At 44.5% G+C, this 23,957-nt stretch overlaps 2 protein-coding genes across 2 annotated transcripts in view; one reads left to right on the top strand and one right to left on the bottom strand.

The window, feature by feature from the left end:
• b4galt1l (DP-Gal:betaGlcNAc beta 1,4- galactosyltransferase, polypeptide 1, like) overlaps window positions 1-23,957 on the bottom strand; it is a 390,521-nt gene that overhangs the window by 235,796 nt on the left and 130,768 nt on the right. The gene's annotated exons all lie outside the window — the stretch shown is intronic.
• On the top strand, window positions 8,576-14,415 carry LOC310873818 (uncharacterized protein; the record flags this gene model as incomplete). Its single annotated transcript, XM_083786369.1, has 4 exons — window positions 8,576-8,584; window positions 8,888-8,912; window positions 9,330-9,578; window positions 13,646-14,415. The coding sequence occupies 4 exons, from the start codon at window positions 8,576-8,578 to the stop codon at window positions 14,353-14,355; spliced, it is 993 nt and encodes a 330-aa protein (XP_083642495.1). The 3' UTR covers window positions 14,356-14,415.

Below are 23,957 nucleotides of genomic sequence, written 5' to 3'. Positions count from 1 at the left end.
TTCCACAAAAGCATGATCCTTACAATCTATACCTCGTTGTAAAGGTGACTAATGAAGGATTAAAATGGTATAAAATACAATACTGATTGGTGTTGTAAACTCTAAGTACTGGACCCTCGTCTGGTTTGACAGACAGGTAGTGTGTGCAGGCTGGGTGGTGTGTGATAATCCGGTTGAAGTATTCCTTCGGTACGGCGACTGCGGCGGCGGGCCCGGGAGAACAATAACGCGACACGAGACAGTATCACGCTAAAGGTTCACAAAGTTTATTACACAATCAGGAACATATATAGTGCTGGATCGTAATGACGTGACAAGATATGAGACATAATAACGTGCCTACTGGCTGCAGCAAGGCTGACCTTGCTGTCTGAGATGTCTCTCGTAGCCTAACTATAAAGTATGCTACAGATCAGGCAGTACACAATACATATCAAGTACACTGTGTCTCACCTTCAAGTACACAGACATGGGCGGTCATGATTATAACAATTGGTATTATTAAAGTGGAGAAATAATGGACCAAAGTTACGTTTCCAAACGTTTGTTGCTGAGTTTATAGTATGTCTTTAAGGGTGCGTTCGGAAATGCACACCGGGAGCGCACTCGCCTATTAGTTTGCATTGCACAGTGTGCTCAGTGCGCTATTTCTGAATGTGGCCTACATGTTATGATGAATTGAACATGGTGGACCCTATAGAGCGTCGCAGTCCCACCCCTTCCATGACGACGCCAGGCCCAGGAAATAATTCCCAATGCATTTTTCCCATAAACATTTAAAAACGTATTTATTTAAAGACCCTATTTATTTATAAGTGTACAAATCCAACTCGAGTTGTGACAAATGACAACAAACACAATATTTTGGACCAAACAAATAATTACAAAGAAGAAAAACAACAACAAAAAGTGTTGTAACCTGACGTTTTCTTCTTCTTTCTAATTATGTTCGGCCAGAAAAATTGTGTTTGTTGTCATGATTTGTCACAACTCCAGTTGGCTTTGTACGAGGCTTAAAAGGTCTTTAAATATTATTATTTTTAAATGTCTATGAGGAAAATGAACAGGGAATCATTTCCTGGGCCCTGCATGTTGAGACTCTGGACATGACAAAACACAGTGCTGATTTAGGCCATGCTATCGGCATGGTGTTGGTCCACTGACAGTGAAAACTTAACAATGGTTTCAACACAGCCATCTTTTTAGAGTACATTGTGCTTCAGTATGTTGAAGCTTTGTGGAGATGCTTTACCTTTCCAGCTAGATTTGGAACCTGCCCACAGAGCAGTAACTGGTGTACTGACCACACGGAAATAAATTATATGAACCTATATTGCCACATATATGTTCAACATTATGCACTATACGCGCATATATGAATGCTGCATATATGCCCATATATGTGCAACATATGTGTAGGGGTCCAATTTCATATATGCATTATATATATGCTAAATATAGGTCATATATGTTGATTTACACATATATGTTAAGGATACGCATAACTACATGAATAAAATAAAACACAACATCTACAAGTTATTAAGGCATCACTTTATACACTTAGGTGAAGGGAGTGACACGTTGATCAAAATAACAATTCTTCTACATTCTCTAATTGTCTATACTTCTTGTAAATTAAGTAATGCAGATGTTTTTCAACTTTTGAGAGTGTAAAATGAAATGGGTCCATGTACACTTTCAAGAGTTGAAGATATATAAGGGTTAAATATAGATCTAATAAGGGTCCATTTGTTTACCAACTCTCCACCATTTAGCTGGGGACCACCTGGAACTCACTGGTTGAAAACAACTGGTGTAATGTATATTTGCTATAATACAATTATTCCTATGCGGCATAGTATTTCGCTGTAGGCTACCATGGCTCCACCTAGTGACCGTTCATGGTACGTGCACGCTCCAGCAGCAGCGGTATAGTGCGCATGTGCACAACCTTACAGTGTGTTCCCCGGACTGTTGACACTTTAATAATAACACAAAAACTTAAAAGACAAGTTTGAAAACAGTGTGGTCGTTAAGCAGCAGGAGGACGTTTGTTTGTTAGCAGCTCAACCCGTGAAACACAGCAGGTAAGATGATGAACTGATTCACGTTGTGTCTTTACTTAGCCCTGTGCTTACAGCGAGTCTCTCACCGACGCCCTGCCCGGCCTGCCGGACTCCCATCCACTGCTCACTAGAGCTTTTCCCATTGCGTGCGAGGGTTTACAATTCCCCGAAAATAAACAAAACGACGTAACTACTCACCGACACAAAGCCTGCTAGACCTTAGTAAAAGTATATTCTCGAAACTGGGAAGCGTCTCAGGTCCGCAGCTTCTCTCTAAATTGCACTTTGTGCCATTTTAATACAGCAATGTAACGGACAGTCATTTCCTTTATTACGGCATTTTCGGGTTCTGCCTGCGCCGATCTGGTTGGATTCATTTTATTTAATGACTAAAATAGTGCATTTTAGAGAGAAGCTGGGGCCTGAGATGCTCCCCAGCTTCAAGAATAGATTTTTACTAGCCCTCCAAGCAGAACCCAAATGCTACTGAAGTTTCTGACATTTGTTCGACCCAGTGCATTGGGTCCTGTTCCACGTCGTCCATGCCACCTGATTAAAACATTTACTGGCTCATGTTTACATGTTTACCGCCTCCCCGCGCTCTTTGACGATATTCTTCAGTATGAGGCTTTCTGAATATGTAAAGTATAAGTACCCATACATGCCGCTGCGAATATCTCCTGTGGCGCGGAAGCCGTTAAGTATTTTTAATATATGTTTGCCCGATTTGGAAGCTTGGATTCTTCTTTTCCTTCCTTGTTTATTGACACCTCATTGTACCGCCTATCTGGCTAGCTAGTGGCGCTATAGCTATGACACAGCAGATCAGAGGCAGGGACGTAGCCTCACAAGCCAACCGCACACCGGGAGGCGGTACAATAAACGGTAAACAAACAAGAAGAAATAAAGCGACCAAATCGGTCAAACAAAGATTAAAAATACTTAACGGCTTCCGCGCCACAGGAGATATTCGCAGCTGGATGTATAGCTACTTAAAGTTACCGAATTCAGAATAACTCAAGGAAAATAATGGCGTCACATGCCGCGGGTCCTATTTTAGAGAGAATCTCCACATCCGCATATGGGAATTTCCATACGAAAATACAGTAGTGAGCAGGGACCCAACGTAATACTCAACAAAATATCAGAAAAGTTTTACGTAGGGTCCCGAAAGGGGCTAGATTTTTACCAAGGTCTAGCAGGCTTTGTGTCGGTGAGTAGTTACGTCGTTTTGTTTATTTTCGGGGAATTGTAAACCCTCGCACGCAGTGGGAAAGGCGGCTAGTGAGCAGTGGATGGGAGTCCGGCAGGGCGTCAGTGAGAGAGACTAGCTGTAAGCACTGGACCAGGGCTAGTCTTAACTCTATTTATCTTTTATAATTAATTCATATTTTAAGATGGAACATATGATGAGATGTAGCCTATTTACTCTTATATATCTGCTTGTTTATGTGATAAACAACCAGTAGTTAATACTAGCTAGCAGCAACAGTAATAACATTGTTTGGTTGCATTGATGCCACTATTATTAATGTAGGCTAACCATAACGTAGTGTGTTGTAGTATTGCAGTGGAGACAGACAAGACAGACAGAGGCAATTTAAGCATTACACTTGTTTACAACAGGGTCCACATTGTTCAATTCATCAAAACATTTAGAGACATACAAATAGACACTTCTATGTAGTTAAAGAACAGAACAGGAATTCATCATATAGGAAGCAAAAAGGGAAAAGATACATATACAGTGAGGGGAAAAGGGGGGGGGGGTGGGGGGGATTCAGATTTTACAGAGGCCAGTTTCTACTCACCAATACAAAGACGTCTTGTGTTATTAGAAAGCCTACTTAATTTCCACGGTGGACGCACTCTGAGCCCCCCACCATATGTGTAAAATGCACTTTTTGGCCAGAATAGGATTTTCTTTTTTCACTGGAAGAAAAATACTTTTAGTTACTCCACTGTGCCTCTACCGATATTTCCAAGAAAAAAAAGCAAGATTTTTCTACCGATATTTCCAAGAAAAAAACGCAAGATTTTTCCTTCCGGTGAAAAAAAATGTATTAATGTTTAAAATAAAGCAATAAGCCACGAGAGGTCTCAGGTACATTCACAAAAGTAGCTGCGACAGGAGGAGGCTTGTCCTTTTTAGTAGGCAGTAGACCAAAATGACAGGATTAAGGTTGGCGAACATGCGTTAATATTAGGACATGCTTGCGGTTAAGTTTAGGGGAGGGTATGTCATTTTGTCATTTTCAGTAGGCTCCCGTCCAGTAGACTTGACTAGACCGATAAGATCGGTTAACGTGTCATCAACGCCAATCGCAGCCAGTAGGCTCCAGACGAGCCGATCGGCTAGATAAGATCGGCGTAATAAGTAACCTACTGGGAATTGTCGGTTGATTTTCGGTCTAAACAGCTGATGTGACGGGAGAATAGTGCTTGATGTCCCTACGGGGCTGCCTGGAGCCACACATTAACAGTCTTATGAGTGTGGGCGGTGCTTACACGCCTGCACGGCCAGCGTGTGTAAGGCAATCAAGTGCTCCCCTTCCCCAGTACAGCTACAAGGCTGCAGGATGATACAAAGTGATTGAAGGTGTGGATTATCGGTGGAATTTACAACGGTTACGTGACGGTAACCCGCCAATCAGAATCAAGTATTGGGACGAACCGTTTTAGAAAGGGCATTTTATACGTGTGGTGGGGGGCTCGGAGTGTGTCCATCTCTCTGCTCATCCGTAGCTTAGGGATCGGATGGATTCTGTGATCTTAAATTAAGCAAGATTTTTATCCAGACATATCAATTTCCTTATCTTCCCAAGATCCTGGTTCATATGGAGTTGGGCTTAGGTCTTAGGTTACCTGGCTTCTGCAAATATTATTGTTATCAATAATCAGAGATTAAAATTGCCTGCGTTTTGCGTCCCAAAACGCAGTTTATAGTTATGGGACGCAATACACCAACAACCTCTGCGTCCACAGGATGCAACTTTATCCTGGCTGCACTGAAGACTATGGCACTCTCTCTGTCACACACTGTTCTACGTGGAAGTCTAGCACTTTTTCGGTCACACACCGATGCGCTGAAATCCTCCTCCCCTCTCCCCCCCCCCCCCCCCACACACACACACACACACAGAGAAAGAGAGAGACACGACATGATGAGACCTTGATCGTCTTTAAACGTCTTTCTTGGACCACTCTGGAATAACATTGATCGTTATGCATTAGACCTGAAACATGACTGTTATGATTATCATGACAGTCATGGCCTATATCGAACACACCGAGTGCCACACTCCTCCCGACCGATAGGGGCGCGTAGTTGAAAGCCAATGGCAAAAAAACTGCTCGGATAAAAATGCTTTTTATTAAACAACGCGGGATGCAGCAATGCTAATCGCTGTACCAGCAAATTTCTAACACCCGTGGCACATGTGGCGAGTACTTTATATAGATAGATAGATAGATAGATAGATCTTTATTTGTCATTGCAACGTGTACAACGAAATTAAAAGTGCCAACCAATCAGTGCATCATATCACAAAACAACATACTGTACAAGATAAAACAAAAACACACATGACTTCTTGTTATTGCACAACCCCAGCAGCACTAATGCACAAACATGTAATTTTCAGCTGTTATCGGAATCAGATCAGAATCAGAAGACTTTATTGCCATTTCATGTAAACATGTTAGGAATTTGGTTCGGTGAACAGCAGAGTGCAGTTATGACATTTAAGTGCAAAACAGGACAAGATAGTGCAAAAACAACATTGTGCAAAATGATAGTGAAATGAAATAAAATTAAATAAATACGTATAATGAATAGTTTCTAGGACAGTCAGCTTAAGTCAGTCAGTCGATTCCACTCAGGGGGAGGGTAGAACGGGGTCAGGTGGTGAGGAGGCTGGGGTGTGGGGGTGGGGGGGGGGGGGGGGGGGGGTGGACCAGCAGAATTGAGGAGCCGGATTGTCATGGGGAAAAAACTGTTTGAGTGTCGGGCCGTTTTAGTCTTTAGGGAACGCAGCCTCCTGCCTGAGGGGAGCGGGGTAAAAAGACTGTGGCCTGGGTGTGCGGGGTCAGCCATGATCTTCCTGGCCCTCCTCAGAGCCCTGCTCTTAAACAGGGCCTCAAGGTGAGGCAAAGGGCAGCCAATCACCCTCTCTGCTATGCTCTGTTATCGCACAACAAACCCTTATTGTACTTAAGATAATAGATAGTAATAGAAGGTAATAGATAATAGATAATAGAAACTAAAAAGTGTCGCAGCAACAGATCATTTTTTAGCAGCATTGAGTGCAACTACCGCTGTGGGATAGAAGCTGTTACTGAATCTGTTGGTCTTGGACTTGATCACTCTGTACCGTCTGCCTGATGGCAACAGTTCAAACAGTGAGTGAGCGGGGTGGGAAGTGTCTTTTATAATGTTCAGAGTTTTTTTATGACAGCGGTCTCTGTGTAGTTCTTCCAGTGTGGGGAGAGGGCAGCCAACGATCTTCTGTGCCGTATTTATGACCCCCTGGAGCTTTTTCCTCTGCGCCACTGTACAGCTGGTGTACCACACACATATGCAGTACGTTAGTATGCTATGGAGCACCGATAGAAGGACACCAGCAGTCTCTGTGTGATGTTGTTCCCCCTGAGCACCCTCAGGAAGTAGAGTCTCTGCTGGGCTTTCTTCAGCAGCTCAGAGGTGTTCGTGCTCCAGGTCAAGCCCTCCTCCATGTGGACTCCCAGAAAATGGCAAGAGGACACCCTCTCCACACAGTCCCCATTAATGAACAGGGGTGGAATGACTGTTTTCTTCCTCCTGTAGTCTATGACCAGCTCCTGGGTCTTGGATGTGTTCAAGAGCAGGTTGTTCTCTCTGCACCAGTCCGTCAGCTGCACCACCTCATCCCTGTAGGCAGACTCATCTCCCTTGGAGATGAGCCCTACTACTGTGGTGTCATCCGCAAACTTCACCATGGTGTTGCTGCGGTGGGCGGGGGTGCATTGGTGTGTGTAGAGGGTGTAGAGCAGCGGACTCAGCACACAGCCCTGTGGGGAGCCGGTACTGAGGCTGAGGGACGTAGACATGTGCTGTCCCACTCTCACCCTCTGACTGCGACCAGACAGGAAGCTTTTAATCCACATGCAGGTGTTGTGTGGAAAACCCAGTTCCCCCAGAACATCCACCAGTCTGTGGGGGAGGATGGTGTTGAAAGCAGAGCTAAAGTCCACAAAGAGCATCCGTGCGTAGCTCCCCTGCTGCTCCAGGTGGGACAGTGCAGCATGGAGGGCTGTGGCCACGGCGTCCTCTGTGGATCTATTGGCCCTGTAAGCGAACTGGTGGGGGTCAAAGCCACGGGGCAGGAGTGATGTGATGTGACCCCGGACCAGCTTCTCAAAGCACTTCATCACCACTGGTGTGAGTGCGACTGGCCGGTAGTCATTTAGACTGGAGATGTTGCGCTTCTTGGGCAGGGGGACTATGGTGGAGGATTTCCGACAGAGTGGGACAGTGGACTGGGCGAGGGACTGGTTGAAGATCTTGGTGAAGACCCCAGCCAGCTGGTCCGCGCAGTCCTTCAGTACACATCCAGTGACGCCGTCAGGACCCGCAGCCTTCCTCGGGTTGATGGCCCGCAGCGTGCGCCTCACCTCGTGCTCCTCCACTGTGAAGGTGAAGCTGCTGTGGACCGTGGGGTGTGACGTTGCTGCCTCCGGTGGCTCTGCCTCGAAGCGGGCAAAGAAGGTGTTTAGCTCCTCTGCCAACGAGACGTCACCCTCGACAGCTCCGACGGTAGTCCTGTAGTTGGTAAGCTGCTGGACTCCCTGCCACACCTGCCTGCTGTTGTTGCTGTCCAGATGGTCCTCGATCTTCCTCCTGTAGTCAGCCTTGGCCTCTCTGATGCCTCTCCTCAGGTTCGTTCGGGCTGTGCTGTAGTTAGCCCTAGCCTCAGACCTGAAGGCGGTGTTCCTCTCCTTCAGCAGCCGCTGGACCTCCCGGGTCATCCAGGGCTTCTGGTTGGGGTAGACCCGGATGCGTTTGTCCACTGTGACATTGTCTGTGCAATTTTTTATATAGCACATTCAGGTCCTGGTGTTCAAAAACATCCCAGTTGGTCCTGTCGAAGCAGTCCTGCAGCTGCTCAGAGGCATCCTCAGGCCAAGTTTTGACAGTTTTTGTGATGGTGGGGGCAGTTTTCCTTAGGGGGGCATATGCAGGAATTAAAAGCAGGGACATATGGTCAGACTTGCCCAGGTGCGGTAGTTGTTTTGCCCTGTAGCCAAGTTTGATGTTAGAGTAGACCTTGTCCAGAGTGTTAGCTCCTCTCGTAGCACATTTAACATGCTGGTGGAATTTGGGGAGTGCTGCTTTCAAATCCGCCTGGTTAAAGTCCCCCGCTACGATGTGTACAGCGTCAGGATGTCTGCTCATCTGGCTGCTAATGCTGCCATGTAACTGTCCGATAGCCAAGCTAGCATTCGGTGGAATGTAAACAGCCGTCGTCATGACAACGGTAAACTCTCTAGGCAAGTAGAAGGGTCTGCATTTCACAGTCACATACTCCAGGTTCGGGCAGCAGTGACTGTCTACAATCACTGTATTTGTACACCAGTTGTTATTGACGTACATACAGAGCCCCCCTCTCTATTTGAAATCGGAATGTTTATATACACGTTTGGACTGTAAATGTAGCGATCGCCAGCTGGTTAACAAGCCTCGTTGACCGTGACCCTGGTCCCTGACAATCAACGGCACTATTAATGGCAGCTGTATGAACACTTCTCTTGTCTTGTGTGTATGCGTGTGTACTGTGTAGGGCAGGCCATTCTTCCCTGACTCAAGTGACTTCTAAGTTCCACTTTTCCAAAGAAACACAACTTTATTTTACATCCACAATGGCAAGCCTATTTGCAAGTACAATAATTGAAACGGCAAACAACTTTTGGTTGGTATATTAAGCTATGTTAAATCCACTGTTGCCCACTATTAGTATTTCTTACCTGAGTTGTGCTTGCTAATACCACTAGCCTTCATTAAAAAATATACTGTATATTTGATATTTTTAAATATGTTTTATAAAATAAAATAAAAATGTTTTATTATTATTTTTGGGACTCATAGAACCTTTTGGGACTCATTTGAATGACCACCTGTGCATCCCGGAGGACCCATCACATTGAAAACCTATTTACATCACTGGTAATATTCTCCAGTAGGTCTCCTGTTATTAAAGTTCTTATTCACTTGCTTCATTTCAGACCAGTGTGTGGAGACCAGACTGCAGGTGAAGATGAACTCTCCAGACTCAGCCAGGGACGTTTCTGTTAAACAGGAACCTGAAGACATTTCTGTTAAACAGGAGGATCCTGAAGACATTTCTATTAAACAGGAGGAACCTGAAGACATTTCTGTTAAACAGGAGGATCCTGAAGACATTTCTATTAAACAGGAGGATCCTGAAGACATTTCTATTAAACAGGAGGAACCTGAAGACCACCCACAACTAGGTACGTATTTTCACTATAGGATCATCTTGGCAAAAAATATCATGAAAATTATAATATCCGGATATTATAGGACCACAATGGAAACAAGTCCCCAGGACGTTATCCCTAAATGTTTTACTGTACGTACCTGCGTGCTATGTACATTGTTTCACTAATAAAGAATAAATTAATTGAATATGCAATAAAAGAAAAAGAAAACATGCACCACATTGTAGCCTACACTGTTCTACAGAGTGGAAATAGAGCGTCGCAGTCCCTGACCACCACAGCAAGTTAAGATTACAATAAGACAACACAGTTTCGAAAGAACAGTTTCAATAAAACTTGCTGGTATTTTTGCTTGTTACAGACTGTTTTAGTATTTTTTAAATACATTTTTTAAATATTTTCTATATATTTGAGATTTTGCATTTTTTAGTTTGTTTTTAAGATTTAAGATTTAAAAAGATTTTGGTACCAAAAGTAGTTTACAGTTTGGGCAATCTGCTCCAAAATAGTATTAGTCAGTCAGAACAATATCAAAGGGAACAGGTAAGAGACACATGAAGGCTAACATTCAAGATCAATGGTTCTCTGGACATTGGCCAGTAAAGCCATCAAGATTAATTTAAAGTGGACGAACGCAGATAAAAGACAAATACCGAGAAGTATACTTCACAAGACCAAAATAAGTATAAATATCAAAAAGAATAGAATAAAGAGTCGGCATGTAGTTCAGTTCACACAGGGGAATCTGATTGTTAAGTCCTTGCTCACTATTTACAGGAAGGCAGATAACTCATAGTCCTCATTTAGTCCATGGGGTTGTAGTGTGCGGAGGGTGTAGGTCCAATATGCCTCCCTTCTTAGGAGGAGGTTATGGATATCTCCACCTCTCCATGGTAGCTGCACCCTCTCTATGCCCACATATCGGAGCGATGCCACAGCATGGCCCATTTTATTAAAGTGGGGCTACTGGGCTTTTGGGATTGGTGTTTCTGATGTTGGATCTATGTTCACTAATACGTGTTTTTAGGGCTCTACTGGTTTGTCCCACGTATGAGAGGCCACACGGGCACGTCAACATGTATATAACGTTTGTAGTTAAGCACGTGATAGTTCCTCTGATTTTGATGGCCTTGCCTGTGTGTGGATGGTTGAACGTGTCACATCTGGTGGTGAAGTTACACTGTGTGGATCCACATTTGAAATTGCCTGTAGGGACATTTTTGTCCAGGAAGGTACGAGGTGTTTGGCGGTTATGATCAGATCTCACCAACATCGATCTGATGTTAGGTGCCCTTTTGTATACTATCTGTGGTGGTCCTTCGTACGCTGATTTAAAGGCGTTGTCAGATTGGATAATGTGCCAGTGTTTGTTTAGGAATTAGGATGTTATCAATTTCTTTTCCCTCTGGTGAGTAAGTCAAGAACCGATTATCACCTGATGAAGGCCGTTCACGGCCGAAACGTTGTGTATTACTTATGGTGTTTTGAATAAAAAGCAAACACCTTGGAGCAAACCTGTGTAACCGTCTACATTTTGAAATGTCTATGGGAAATGTGCATTGGGAATCATTTCCTGGGCCTGGCATCGTCATGAAAGGGGGCAGGACTGCGACGCTCTATAGGCCAAAGCATCTAGAACAGGGTGTGTCTGTCACACAGCTCATGAAAGCCAGAAATGCCTGGTTACATTTTGGTAGCATGGGGGCATTTGAGAAGGACTGCTTGAACCTTGAACTCGATCACAATCTCAGAACAGAAATTCCTACCGATTTTAAAATAGTTTGTTAAAGGGGGAGAACCAGGGACATTTCCCTTTTAAAAATAATGATGCATATCTATCAAAGATTTTAGAAAGTTTTAGAAAAAGTCTAAGACTTCGGCCTGGTTGAGCTTATACACAAAACACCCTCATAGCTAGAGTATAGCCTACTCCAAATTGGAGTTAACTCTGCTTGGATGTCACAATTTTGCAACTCGAAACACAACAGCTGAGCTTCATGATCATGATCATTATACGCCTCACGTGAGGATGGTCATGATGATATGAGCCGGGGAAATGCTACAGTCGCCGACTGCCAGCCGTGCTGAACAGAGTGTGAACGTTTTTATTTCACTAAACTATCATTCCTTTCAAAAATAAAGAATAGATGGGCCTATAGTCGAACTGTCCCTGTCCTGTCCTGTCCACTATACAAATCTTATCTAGTAGATAGATAGCGGGCAGTGGTTCCCAAACCTTTTCATGTCAAGGACCCCCAAATAAACATTTATTAGGCCACGGACGCCCCATTTGAAAACACATGCCAGTGACCCCGATAAGGGAGGATTTCTACGGCTCTAGCAGTGATTCCGAAACATTCATTTCAAGCACCCCCCCCCCCCCCCCCAGTTTCACATGCATTATGCATTTCTATCTCTGGTACCCCAATTTATATTGAAAAAACACTGTTAATTTAACTCTGAGAGTGTACAAATGGAACCAAATGGACCCATTAGGGTAACCCTCAGAGTTACAGACCCATAAGTGTCCATTTGGTTCCTAACTATATCTCTAATTGAACTAGGTACCCCCTGGAACTCCCTCAAGTACCCCTAGGGGAACCACTGAGATAGGGGATAGGGGGGAAAAGCCTCCATAACCAGACACCGAGTCACCTTACAGTTACACCCACAGAAGACCGCTTATCTTGGGGTGGCCGGGAGAAACCGCCAGCCTGGTTGATTTAAGACACGCCCCAATCCACTGCAAGCTCTGTTTCCCTATCGATACGAAAAAGAAAATGGCTGCTGGATTATTTACAAAAAATATCGAGTGCATAGCAGACAATAGACATGTCATATAAATTGGCTAAAATAGTGAAATCCCCACAGACATTTTTTCTATTGTGATGCCCCACACATATGAGTAGTGGATGTGCCTGCCTAACTGTCATCCTGTAGGTGAGCCTGGGTGGGGCATTGGCCTGATGGCTAATGGGAGAGCACCTGGGCCCGGTGTCTCCTGGGTGGGGCATTGGCCTGATGGCTAATGGGAGAGCCCCTGGGCCCGGTGTCTCCCTGAGGCTATAAATACAATGCTCCTGCCACTTGAGATGAGAGATCCAGAGGAGGCAGACCTGCTGCCTCCACTCCCTGCTTTAGACTCCATGCCTCCTTTCATTGATGTTTGATTATCCTTTCCATCCACACATGCACCACACCATGTATCACACATCCATACACTACACTTACACCACTGACGTACTGACTACACACTCCATAGCATCCGTATAGTTGTGTTCAGTACTGCAGTCCCTCTTTAGTTCCTTTTGTTATAGGCCTATTATTTAAAAAACATCCTGATGTTTTGTCATAGCATGAGCCAGCTATGACACTATGCATTCCTATGGGGTGACGTAGGCAAGTTCTGACGTGTGACATGCTGTTTTGGCTCGTCCCTCTCCGATGCCATGTCATTGTTCCGAAATTACTAACCCTATCCTAAACATAACCGCAAGCACGGGAGCAGCGCATGTTCGACAACCAGCAGCGTTGACAATTAATTAATTAAAAATCTTAGCACATGTATTTTTGATCTGTAAGGCCAAACCTCATTTGAAAGAATATATTAAGAGTAGGCTATATATGCCTTTTGAAATGATTATAGCCAATATTGGAATTTTACACATGCAGCTGTGCTACCAAATAACTAATGACATCATGCCAGTCTGTTTGCACGAATCTGGGTCAAATCAATTAAGCAGCAGGAGCTGCCTATAAGCTCCCCTATTCTCAATATTAAATCAAAAAGATGTATGTTTATCATACCTTTTAAAAGTTTCACTAAAAAAACATGCTCGACAGGAACTGTAACCAAATAATGGCCCGGTGCAGGCCGGTGCAAAAATAAATAAACGGCCTGGTTCCTTATAAGTTCCCGGGTCTGAATCGATTTAGTACATTAACCGCCTGGGCTACTATTTGGTAATATACGGTATGCATATGTACAGTACATGGAAGATATATATATATATGGAAGAAAAATATATTTACATTTCATGAATCTGGTGTTGACCATCATGTTATGTTTCTGCTCCTAGACATCGCGCACATGGTTGTGTGTAAAGAGGAAGTTTCTCCTGAACAGCAGAGTCTGCTCCAGGAGGAACCAGAGCCTCCACACATTAAAGACTGCTCTGAAGTTGAAGTTGAAGTTGAACTGGAATCTGACACTGAAGACACTGAAGACAGTGATGATTGGGGTGAGACAAGTGGAGGTGTCTACACTGGAGAAAAACCTTTTCAGTGTAAGCATTGTGACAAGAGTTTCAGTCAGTCAAGTCACCTGAACATACACCAACGCATCCACACTGGAGAAAAACCTTTCCAGTGTAAATATTGTGACAAGAGTTTCAGTCAGTCAGGTGACTTTAAGAAGCACCAGCGTATCCACACGGGAGAAAAACCTTTTCAGTGTGAACATTGTGACAAGAGTTTCAGTCTGTCAGGTAATCTGAGGACACACCAGCGTATCCACTCTGGAGATAAACCTTTTCAGTGTGAACATTGTGACAAGAGTTTCAAACAGGCAGGAAATCTGAAGACACACCAGCGTGTCCACAATGGAGACAAACCTTTTCAGTGTGAACATTGCGACAAGAGTTTCAGTGTGTCACAAACCCTGAAGACACACCAGCGTGTCCACACTGGAGAAAAACCTTTCCATTGTAAACATTGTGCCATGAGTTTCAGCCAGTCGAGTAACCTGAAAAAACACCAACGTATGCACACTAGGGAACAATGTCTCTAAATGTTTTGATGAATTGAACAAGGTGGACCCTCTTGTAAACAAAGGCGGTAACACTTTACAATAACAACCTGTTATTTATAAACATTTAAAGCAGTTTGTAGATGAGTAATAATCATGAACAGACTTTGTTGACATCCGTAAATGTTTACCTAAACATTTATAACTGTTTACACATAATTTATACATTATTAGTAAGTAGTAAACTATTCATGAATAAGCCATTTATATACATTTGTTCATTATTAATACATTATTATCTAAAGTTATATAATATTTATAAGCTATTTGTAGATAAAGAACTAATGATTCATAAGCTATTTATATACATTGGTCAATCATTATAACATGTTAACATTGATGATGATTACATTGGGGGACCGCATGTAAATCCGACGGAGCATTAAGGCCTATTCATAGTCTGGATTTCGGGTGGTGAGCTGACCACCGCGACCACCGCAAAATAACGTCAAGCGGTGGTGAGTAAAAACAGAGAGAAGGGCTGGAGCGGTGGCGGTGGTTTGCTCTTCACCGCGGCTCAGTGACGTCATGTTGTAGTTCGGTGGTCACCTCAGTGACGTCATGTTGTAGTTCGGTGGTCACCTCAGTGACGTCATGTTGTAGTTCGGTGGTCACCTCAGTGACGTCATGTTGTAGTTCGGTGGTCACCTCAGTGACGTCATGTTGTAGTTCGGTGGTCACCTCAGTGACGTCATGTTGTAGTTCGGTGGTCACCTCACCACCGGAAATCCAGACTATGTATGAGCCTTTAGTCTGACATGCGGACTAGCGCCTGCTCCCGTGCTTGCGGTTATTGTTAGGTTAGGGTTTGAGGTGGGTTGTCGTTTGTCGGACCAATGACTAGTCTAACTAAAGTACTGCACCCATAACATTGTAGAACATTTAAAGAATCTTTAAACATTGACATTCGTAAATGTTTGCTAAATGCTAAAATCATTTATACAGTATTAGTAAGTTGTTTACCATTAATGAATAAGCCATTTGTAAATGATTATTAAAACATTTATAACTTTTTTTTTTTGTGACCAACTTTTTTTTAAATAAAAGATAAAAAGTTGGTCACAAAAAACCCATTTATAACGTATTGTATTTATTTATAAACTATTCTTGATTTTACACATCATTAAATAATGTAATTTAATGCGTCTGGAAAATATTTTTATGACTCTCTGTTAATTTAATGTGGCCTCCATTACAATTTACAATTTAGGCATTTAGCAGACGCTCTTAATCCAGAGCGACTTACATTAAGCAAGAACAAAAACATGGGAATACATCACATAAAAGCATTTATCATGAAACATGCGTAAGCTAAGAAAGTAACAGTGGAATATCTATATAATGAAACTATACATATAAACTATACATATATACTACTATGCTATACATTATGTACTATGGTGTGCTATGACTATATACAATGCAATTATAGTGCTGTCTACATAACATGCTATAAGTCTGTATCAAAATGCTATCTAAATCTACAGAAATGCTATCTAAGTGGGTAGGGTAAGTGCTATGGGCCATGATGGAGTCTGAAAAGGTGGGTTTTCAGACTACGGCGGAACATGTTTGTTCATGTTTAAAATTATGCTTTGTAAAACATTCCTAAATGATCTATTAATCAATAATGGATGTTATCAAGAGCCCTAATGTAAAGTGAAGACAATGCATTATTTACGACTGTCTGTTATTGTGGCCTCCATGTTTGTTCATGTGCTTTGTCAAAGAAAGAAAAGAGGCTCCTAGTCACGATGCTAGAAACTTTATTGAACCGACGTTTCGGCAAGCAGGATGCCTCCTTCAGGGTATGACACAAAAGGGGTAAAACTACTATTTATAAGTATTTTGGTGTTTTAAACATTATGTTATAATTTAGCTATTGAAAAATAGCAGACCTACAAGCTCATAGAGTGCCACCGAGTGGCACGCTACGAGCTTGTAGGTCTGCTATTTTTGAAAAATTGTGAAAATGTGGCGCAAATCCTGACAGAAAACTGTCAGGATTTAGAAGACATTTTATAAATGTCGACGTCAGGCCAGAATGGGTTAAGTATGCCTGGTTTGCCTGGTGGGTGGTGATGGGTGGTGATCCACCTGAACTGAAGCCACACCTTAGGGGTTAGAGGAGGGGCTGATAGTGTGACGTCACTGTATTACTGTTTATTTAATTGGACCATTTGACTGTCAAGGGTTCAGCCTCCAGGAAGAAACCCTAAATACAAAGTTAATACACCATTGCACATAAAAACGCCTCCAGGGTGTCTAATGAAGTGCTGTCACCCCATAGACACATGAAAAACAAACATTGTGGCACTCCATCTTTAAGTAGGCTAATCAATTGCCAGGTGTGGCGTTGCCATGGTAATCAATTGGCTGAGGCAGAGGCTGGGAATTGTAGGCCTACAGGTGAGGGGACTCCCACTGAGGGGATTGCTGGAAATTGCCGATGTACAAGCTCACAACGCGTTGCGCTGTGACGCGTTGTGAGCTTGTAGATCGGCTATTTTCAGCACACAACCAAGTGTAAAATGGCTTACGTTGGGTCTCTTGTCCACTAGTCCCTTCCTGACATTTTAGTCTAGTTTTTATTTGTTGACGAAATTGTCAGTATATTTAGTCTTATTTTAGTCAACATACTGCATGCACACAATCTGAAATCACTGCAGTCTTGCTTACTGTAAATCGCTCTGGACGAAGAGCGTCTGATAAATGCCTACATTGTAACATTTTAAACTGTAAGATAAAGACATTACATGAACTTTCAATTGAATGCTATGATATTCCACAGATACGATACATATCACGCATAGAGCAATCATTACATGATCACATTAAAATCACAGAATCACCCGTAACAGGTGAGGGGATTCCCACTGAGGGGATCGCTGAAAACTGCCGATCTACAAGCTCACAGCGCGTCGCGCTGTGAGCTTGTAGACATGCACATGTCTTCTCGAGGTTTTCTGAAAAACCTCATGTTTCTGTCAGTCGTTCTCAAACATTTCATTGTCAAGGACCCCCAGAAATATCTGTAATTGGCCGCCGACCCCCATCTGAAAATATACAGTTCCAGGGACCCTCCCCCCCCACCAGAAGTCTTGTATCACACTACACTACCCATAATGCAATGCAATGAAGTCATCTCACCTTCTGGTTGAACAGGACCACAACAGATGAGGAAATACACCACTGAGAGAGAGAGAGAGAGAGATAGAGAGGGGGGGGGGGGCAGGCAGGATGACAGACAGACAGACAGTTATGAGATATCCATACAGTGGTGAAAACCAGACAGATCTGATCTTTAATCAATAATCAATGATATCCTAATGGTTAATGCTGATGTTTTTGTCCCTATAGAGGTCCTAACAGGCTGCTATCTGTCCCTATAGAGGTCCTGACAGGCTGCTATCTAGAGGTCCTGACAGGCTGCTATCTGTCCCTATAGAGGTCCTGACAGGCTGCTATCTGTCCCTATAGAGGTCCTGACAGGCTGCTATCTGTCCCTATAGAGGTCCTGACAGAATGCTATCCAGAGGTCCTGACAGGCTGCTATCTGTCCCTATAGAGGTCCTGACAGGCTGCTATCTAGAGGTCCTGACAGGCTGCTATCTGTCCCTATAGAGGTCCTGACAGGCTGCTATCTAGAGGTCCTGACAGGCTGCTATCTGTCCCTATAGAGGTCCTGACAGGCTGCTATCTAGAGGTCCTGACAGGCTGCTATCTCTCCCTATAGAGGTCCTGACAGGCTGCTATCTGTCCCTATAGAGGTCCTGACAGGCTGCTATCTGTCCCTATAGAGGTCCTGACAGGCTGCTACCTAGAGGTCCTGACAGGCTGCTATCTGTCCCTATAGAGGTCCTGACAGGCTGCTATCTAGAGGTCCTGACAGGCTGCTATCTAGAGGTCCCGACAGGCTGCTATCTAGAGGTCCTGACAGGCTGCTATCTAGAGGTCCTGACAGGCTGCTATCTGTCCCTATAGAGGTCCTGACAGGCTGCTATCTAGAGGTCCTGACAGGCTGCTATCTAGAGGTCCTGACAGGCTGCTATCTGTCCCATGTCGCAGCGAGCTGTGAGGTTTATGTCAAAGAGCTCATCGTTGACCAGGCCTTCTGAAAACACCCCGTGACATTGGTATAGTATTTGGCGACGCCATCTTGAAAAGCGTGTGTGATCACGTGAGAGAATCGTGTCTGTTGTTAAAATGTTTCACAATAATTACATATGCTTTAAAAAAAACATATTCTAAACTAGCCGACGAATAAAATAGGGTTAAAGTGGTTAAACTTATTTTGATGCTGTATTATATGGGGGTTCGCAGGCTGATAAGTGTTCATTTGGGGGTCCCTGGCACATCTTTTATAATGAGGGTTCGCAGGCTAATAAGTGTTCATTTGGGGGTCCCTGGCACATCTTTTATAATGGGGGTCCGCAGGCTGATAAGTGTTCATTTGGGGGTCCCTGGCACATCTTTTATAAGGGGGGTCCGCGGGCAAATAAGTGTTAATTTGGGGGTCCCTGGCACATCTTTTATAATGGGGGTTCGCAGGCTGATAAGTGTTCATTTGGGGGTCCCTGGCACATCTTTTATAATGACGGTCCGCGGGCAAATAAGTGTTCATTTGGGGGTCCCTGACACATCTTTTATAATGGGGGTCCGTGGGCTGATAAGTGTTCATTTGGGGGTCCCTGGCACATCTTTTATAATGACGGTCCGCGGGCTGATAAGTGTTCATTTGGGGGTCCCTGACACATCTTTTATAATGGGGGTCCGTGGGCTGATAAGTGTTCATTTGGGGGTCCCTGACATGACAAGGTTTGGGGACCACTCAGCGCTCTGAACCGGAAAGTCTGGTGACCCGAGGTTAGAGATCAGAGGTCAGGTTTAGGTGCGTCTTCTCTTGAATCTTGGGACACGTTCTAGCGCGCACGTGCGTGCGCCGTTCCGTTGTCATGCCAGGGACCCCCACATGTACACGTATCAGCCCTGTGGACCCCCACATGTACACGTATCAGCCCTGTGGACCCCCATTAGAATAGATATGCCAGGGACCCCCACATGTACACGTATCAGCCCTGTGGACCCCCATTAGAATAGATATGCCAGGGACCCCCACATGTACACGTATCAGCCCCGCGGACCCCCATTAGAATAGATATGCCAGGGACCCCAATTTATATTGTAAAACCAATGTTAATTTAACTCTGAGAGTGTACAAATGGAACCAAATGGACCCGTTACACTCTGTACACATACTGAAACTCACAGTTACAAACCCATAAGGGTCCATTTGGTTCCTAACTATCATTTAGCTGGGGACCCCCTGGATCTCCCTCAAAGACCCCTGGGGGTCCCCGGGAACCCTGGATCTCCCTCAAAGACCCCTGGGGGTCCCCGGACCCCCCTGGATCTCCCTCAAGGACCCCTGGGGGTCCCCGGATGACCGTTCTGGGCTATGGTAGATGAAATTTGTATTGAGTTTGTGCTTGAAATGTAGGCTATATGTAATTCTGCAAACTGTTAATAAATATTTCAATCAATCAATCAAGGCTGTTGCCCTGAGTCCAGTGCATTACTTCTGCTCCAGGACATTAAATTGTTAAGAGACTCCATTGGACTGAAGCCCCAAGAAGTGAACAGAGTTTAATTTAGTCTCAAAACTAACTTAACTGTGTGTGTGTGTGTGTGTGTGTGTGTGTGTGTGTGTGTGTGTGTGTGTGTGTGTGTGTGTGTGTGTGTGTGTGTGTGTGTGTGTGTGCGCGCGCGCACTTAATGCAACGACGGCAGTGCTCGATAAACCTGCTCGACCGTCGCAGCCCTTTCTACTACGGCAGAACCTACACTTAGGTCACATTCTCACCTAATACTTCGGTAGACTCAGATCCGTATGGGCGGGGAATTGGGATTATTGCATTTTTAATTGGCTGGGGTTTGCCTTCACACTGTCATTCGCAGCAATTGGAAACGCAGCAGAGGGGACCTTTATCAATGTGTTCCATTCATAAACTATAGCCTACACAGTGAAATCTATGGTGATAAAATTACACTCATAACGTGCATGTGTCGTGCCGTCTGGGACCCCCCCCCCCCTCCTCTCTCTCTCTCTCTCTCTCTCTCTCTCTCTACGCACGCAGCCGCCACACACTGTTCTTTTGGGCATGGAGGCACAGCGCTGCATGAGCGCACTGATATAACTCCCCAGTCCCACACAGTGACAGCACTCCATGTTTACGGCACGCACAGACAGACAGACAGAATATTATGTAGGCTATAATACACTGCAGTGTTTTTATGTGTTTTCTTAAGCAATTGATTAATGTACACGTCCTCATTTCGATCAGGGCTTCAGTCTCCTTATTCGACCACGTCTATCCACAGTAACGGGACATCTTTGCGCTGCGTAAAATATGCCTTAACCGTCTCCAACTGTGTTCAGCTCCTCACCCGCCACATTATGTTTGCTTCATTTCCTTTATTTACTGCGGATTGCATTCACACCTGCACCGAATCGTAGTCAAGTGCGATTCGAAGCGAAGCGAAACCCACGTTTTTGGGCGGAGTAAAATGCGGTTATTTGCTGCGCATTAGGATTCGAATGAGCCTTCACACCTGCCAAACGAAGCGCACTTTCTGACAATGCGCAGCAGGATTCGTTTTAATCGCAGCAAAGCTCTCTGGTATGAATGCGACCTTAGGTCAAGTGTAACCTACACTTAGGTCAAGGTCACATACTCACATTTGGGATTCTTGCATATTTAATTTGCTGTGGTTTGCCTTCTTCACACTGTCATTCGCAGAAATTGGAAACGCAGCAGGCCTTTATCCCATTCATAAACTAGCCTACACAGTGAAATCTATGGTGATAAAATTACACTCATAACGTGCATGTGTCTGTGTCGTGCCGTCTGGGACTGGACCCCCCTCTCTCTCTCTCTCTCTCTCTCTCTCTCTCTCTCTCTCTCTCTCTCTACGCATGCAGCCGCCGCGCACTGTTCTTTTGGGCATGGAGGCACAGCGCTGAGCGCATGCACTGATATAACTCCCCAGTCCCCACACAGTGTCAGCACTCCATGTTTACGGCACGCACAGACAGACAGACAGAATATTCTGTAGGCTATAATAGGCTACACTGCAGTGTTTTTATGTGTTTCCTTAAGCAATTGATTAATGTAGGCCTACTCTTCCTCATTTCGATCAGGGCTTCAGTCTCCTCATTCGACCACGTCTATCCACGGTAAGTAACGGGACATCTTTGCGCTGCGTAAAATAGGCCTTCTCCGTCTCCAGTCCAACTGTGTTCAGCTTCTCACCCGCCACATTTTTGCTTCATTTCCTTTATTTACTGCGGATTGCATTCACACCTGCACCGAATCGCAGTAAATAAAGGAAATGAAGCAAACAATGTGGCGGGTGAGGAGCTGAACACAGTTGGAGACGGAGAAAGCATATTTTACGCAGCGCAAAGATGTCCCGTTAGTTACCGTGGATAGACGTGGTCGAATGAGGAGACTGAAGCCCTGATCGAAATGAGGAAGAGTACATTAATCAATTGCTTAAGAAAGAATAACACGGGGGAGGGGGGGGGGGCACGGTGGCACAGTTGGTAGTGCTGTCGCCTCACAGCTAGTAGGTCCTGGGTTCGATTCCCGCTGTGGGCACTGGCGGCGTGTTCCCTCCTCCGCGTCATCAGTGCCCATACCCGAGGCGGGGGTTGGCGATAGGGCCTTTCTGTGTGGAGTTTGCATGTTCTCCCCGTGTCCCCTAGGGTAGGTACCCTCACAAAAACATGCCGTAATCCTCGTCTCTAAAACTACCTCCCCCTGGCCAGCCGGGGCGCCTGATGGAGGGGAAAGGAACTGGTCGGAATAACGTGTCCCTTCCACGCGCTACGTCCGGCCAGGGAAATTCCCCTCTGTCAGGTGAAAAGAAGCAGCTTGGACTCCTCATGCATAGAAGGAGGCATGAGGTCAGTCCGCCGCCCCCCCCAGGTTGGCAGAGGAAGTGTAGCGCCCAGGATTACATTAGATAATTGGCACTGGGTGAAAAGAAACTGGGTTACAAAATCGTGGGATAAAAATGTAAGAAAAAAATCACACACGTGTGAACTGAGTGGTGCAATTCCCCCCCCCCCCCCTCTCTCTCTCTCTCTCATTAGAGTCACTACCCCTCTCACTGTTTCTGGCGCCCCCTACTGCTATTATTAAGTCACATACTCGTGCTTACACAGACAGACACACACACAAACAAACAAACAGGTACGAGGACATTGCAAGCTGGTTGTAGGAGTGGTTGCACCACTCAAAAATAATAATAAAGAACACTGCAGTGCAGTGTAATAGTATTATAGGCTACAGAATCCCAGTCCCAGACCGCACGACACATGCACGTTATGACTCTGAGTATAATTTTATCACAATAGATTTCACTGTGTTGTAGGCTGTGTTGTAGGCTAGGTTTATGAATGGAACACATTGATAAAGGTCCCCCCTGCTGCGTTTCCAATTGCTACGGATGACAGTGTGAAGGCAAACAATAATTCACACCTGCCAAACGAAGTGCACTTTCTGACAATGCGCAGCAGCAGGATTCGTTTTAATTGCAGCAAAGCTTTCTGGTGTGAATGTTACCTACCTTACACCTATAGTGTCTACAACGCCATGTCATAACCATGTTTATTGAAATTATACATTTACACCGATTGCTCCATCACCTCTCTTATGCTGTGTAATGTGTTGGCATGCTCTGAATGAAGAAATAACACTAATGCCACATGTCATATAGGCCTACCATATGTTTATTAAAACGGTTTTAGAATAACACAGATTGCTCCAGCACCTTCCTCTTTCCACTGATGATCATGTCCAGCGCATGTAAGAATTAAGCAATATCGGCAAGTTAGCTGACGCGCGACGCGGTGTTTTAATAATAATAATAATAACAATGTGTTTGACACATGCTGCATGGACGCGTCACCATGGCAACCAATGTCGCCGTCGCCGGAGGATGTTTGACAGCTATACGGCGTGGGCGTCATTACTTCCGCGTAGTGGACCCTCCTGAAAACAGTCGTTGCTTAAAGTCCCTATATTATTCCTTCCTTGGTTCTCTGGGGCGTCGGGAGTGTAATGATGGCGTCTGTCTCTCTCTCGGTCACACTAGAGACGGGTTGTTGCTGTTGGACGATGAGGATGTATTTCTACATGTTGGTGATGATACTGGGGAGCAGACCCAGCGGTTACGACACATTACCTGTGAGAGGTAACGATAATACAACTTTATTTACACTCGACTCACTGTATTGTAGTCCTGACCTGGGCTTGTGCTACTATAGCTAACGGTAGCCTAAGATTTAGATTGTTTTTTTTGTTTTTCTTTTATCGTAGATGTAGTTGATGGATTTTGACATGTTTTGCTTGTAGGAATATAGAACTATTAGTCCGTAGTTTTCAATAAAGAAATCCAGTCTGTGGCCGATTTCTGGGAACTTGCTCAACTAGTGAGGGAGGGAGCGCATCCGGACCTGACAGGTACACTTGTTTACAAGAGGGTCCACCACTCCACCATGTTCAATTCATCAAAAC

The sequence above is a fragment of the Protomyctophum parallelum genome (assembly GCF_964188405.1).
Source record: "Protomyctophum parallelum genome assembly, chromosome: 16".
NCBI classification, from domain to species: domain Eukaryota; kingdom Metazoa; phylum Chordata; class Actinopteri; order Myctophiformes; family Myctophidae; genus Protomyctophum; species Protomyctophum parallelum.
The sequence above is the reverse complement of the archived record's forward strand: the minus strand, read 5'-3'. Positions and strand labels throughout refer to the sequence as shown.